The sequence below is a fragment of the Quercus suber genome, unplaced genomic scaffold (assembly GCF_002906115.3).
Source record: "Quercus suber isolate HL8 unplaced genomic scaffold, Cork oak 2.0 scaffold_87, whole genome shotgun sequence".
In the NCBI taxonomy this organism is placed as follows: domain Eukaryota; kingdom Viridiplantae; phylum Streptophyta; class Magnoliopsida; order Fagales; family Fagaceae; genus Quercus; species Quercus suber.
The window spans coordinates 1,463,210-1,465,640 of NW_027069552.1; the positions used below are offsets into that span (position 1 = coordinate 1,463,210).

Genomic DNA, 2,431 nt, shown 5'->3' on the forward strand with positions numbered 1-2,431 from the left:
CTAATTTCCTCTCCTTATTTGCTTGGCCCCACCAGAACTGTGTAGTCATCCCGACAAGGTCATCACAGAGATTATTTGGCAGGAGAAAATAGCTCATGGTGTAAGATGACACCACCTGTACCACTGCCTTAATCAAGATTTCTTTACCAGCATTAGTCAATAATTTTGCCTTCCATCCAGACACCTTGTTTGCCACTCTCTGTTTCAAGTGAGCAAAGGTATTAGACTTAGATCTCCCAACCAACGAGGGTAATCCGAGGTAGGATTCATGGGGTTTGATGACATCAACACCGAACATGTTTTTCACATCTTCCTTTACCTCCATCTCCGTGTTAGAACTAAAAAAGATTGAAGTCTTATTTCTATTTAGCTGCTGGCCAGAAGAGGCTTCATAGACCTGTAATAATCGTTGTATCTCAGCAGCATCCTCCCTTGTTGCTCGTCCAAAAATGATGCTGTCATCGGTGAAAAAAAGATGCGAGACTTTAGGACCCTTTGCTGAGGTAGCCACCCCTTTCAGCTTCTTTTGTTGGACAGCGTTGTGTAAGAGTGCAAAGAGGCCCTCTGCGCAGATAAGGAAGAGGTAAGGAGACAGTGGATCACCTTGCCTTAACCCCCAAGTTGGCTGTATCTTACTGCAAGGTTGTCCATTAATTCTCACTACATAAGTCACCGAAGTCACACATCTCATCACTATGGAAATCCAGTCATCATGAAACCTTAACCTCTTCATTATTTGTTGCAAGCAAACCCACTCAACTCGATCATAAGCCTTGCTCATGTCGAGCTTTAGAGCCATTTCACCACATTTTCCCTTCCTTTTTCTACTTATGTGGGTCATCATCTCATGGGCCATAAGTACATTATCGGTGATAAGCCTTTCTGCCACAAAAGCGCTCTGATTCTCACGAACAATTTCCTGCAAGACATATTTCATTCTGTTTGCCACCACCTTTGAGGCTAGCTTATATGCCACATTGCATAAGCTAATAGGCCTATAATCTGTAACCCTCTCCGAATTCTTAGTTTTAGGGATTACTACAATGTGGGTATCATTAAAGTGAGGGGGAGCAGTGCCATGATTAAGAAAATCTAAAGCAGTAGTAATGACAATAGATTTAACTGTAGGCTAGAAATGTTGGTAAAAGAGAGGGGGCATACCATCAAGACCGAGCGCTTTTAACGGGTGCATCTGTTAAAGAGCCTTATCCACCTCCTGAGCATTAAAATTTCTAAGTAAGGAAGCATTCATCTTGTCAGTGACTTTTGTGTGAATGGCCTCAAGTAGCTCATTCTCCACTACTGGCTGCGAGGAAGTAAAAAACTGCACATAATAATAATCAAGAAAGGTCCTGCCAACTTGCTCCTAGTCTTCCTACCAAAAATTATCAGAGTCCAACACCCTATTTATGAGGTTCCTTTGCCACCGATTAGAAGCTTTTGTATGGAAAAAAGTGGTGTCTCTATCACCAGCCTTCAGCCAATTGTTTCATGACCGTTGGTGCCACATATCCTCCTCCACCAACATCCACCTATTCAACTCCTTCTTTAAGGCATGAATGTCTTCAAGGGTCGACTCTCCGCCCCTCATATTCTTCAACACCTGAAGCTTCCTTTGCAACTTGGAAATTTGTTTGCCTACATGGCCAAAGGAGTGTTTGATCCATTCAGTCAATGAGGCACGACACTCCTCCAAGCATTAAAGAAGCGGCCAGTCAGTCCCTGACATTCTACCTTTTTCCCACGCATCAATGACCACCCCTGAGCACCATTCATCCCTTAGCCACATCGACTCAAATCTAAACAGCTTTTTCCTCTTTTTCCGCCATCCGTTTGGTTTAGCATTCTTGAGAATCAACATGCTGTGATTGGACACCGAATTGGCTACATGGAAAATCTTAGTTGTACGGAACATTCCTGTCCAATCCGTTGAAACAAAGGCTCTATCCAAGCATTCACGGACCCACCCTTTTGTGCCAAGTTTTTGGCTCCATGTAAAGTCCGACCCACAGTAGCCCATGTCACGTAATCCACAGCTATTAATGGTGTCCCGAAACAGCTTCATTTGACCCCCAAGTCGTGCGTTACCCCCCTATTTTTCCTTTGCATGCAGCAGCTCATTGAAGTCACCAATAATCACCCAAGGGAAATCCGATCTATTACTGAGATTCCTTATCAGTGACCACAATTCCTCCTGTTTACCCATCTCCAGATTTTCGTAAAAGCCAGTAAACCTCCATCTCTTATTCCTACCCTCCTCATTAACTATCACATCAATGTGCCTCTGTGAGTAAGTCAGAGGTTCCACCTGTAGAGTCTCCTTCCAAAGTAAAGCTAATCCACCCCCTCGATTTTGGCTTGGCACCATCAGGCTATGTTGTCTCTCAACCTTTCTTTTAATTCCTTCCATCTCCGTAATCTTAAATTTAGT

General features: G+C 43.5%; 1 protein-coding gene across 1 annotated transcript; it reads right to left on the minus strand.

Moving 5' to 3' along the window:
* Positions 1-1,489: 1,489 nt before the first annotated feature.
* LOC111991860 (uncharacterized) lies at positions 1,490-2,065 on the minus strand. The gene is made up of 2 exons (XM_024023670.1): positions 1,735-2,065; positions 1,490-1,638 (listed from the first exon to the last, which is right to left on the minus strand). The coding sequence occupies exons 1-2, from the start codon at positions 2,063-2,065 to the stop codon at positions 1,490-1,492; spliced, it is 480 nt and encodes a 159-aa protein (XP_023879438.1).
* Positions 2,066-2,431: the final 366 nt, after the last annotated feature.

Bases quoted from the DNA above. Each gene is read 5' to 3' on its own strand.
- LOC111991860 (XM_024023670.1), bottom strand. From the start codon at position 2,065: ATGAAGCTGTTTCGGGACACCATTAATAGCTGTGGATTACGTGACATG. The intron at 1,639-1,734 runs GTAGAATGTCAG...TTGGCCATGTAG, and splicing joins CATTGATGCGTGGGAAAAAG to GCAAACAAATTTCCAAGTTG.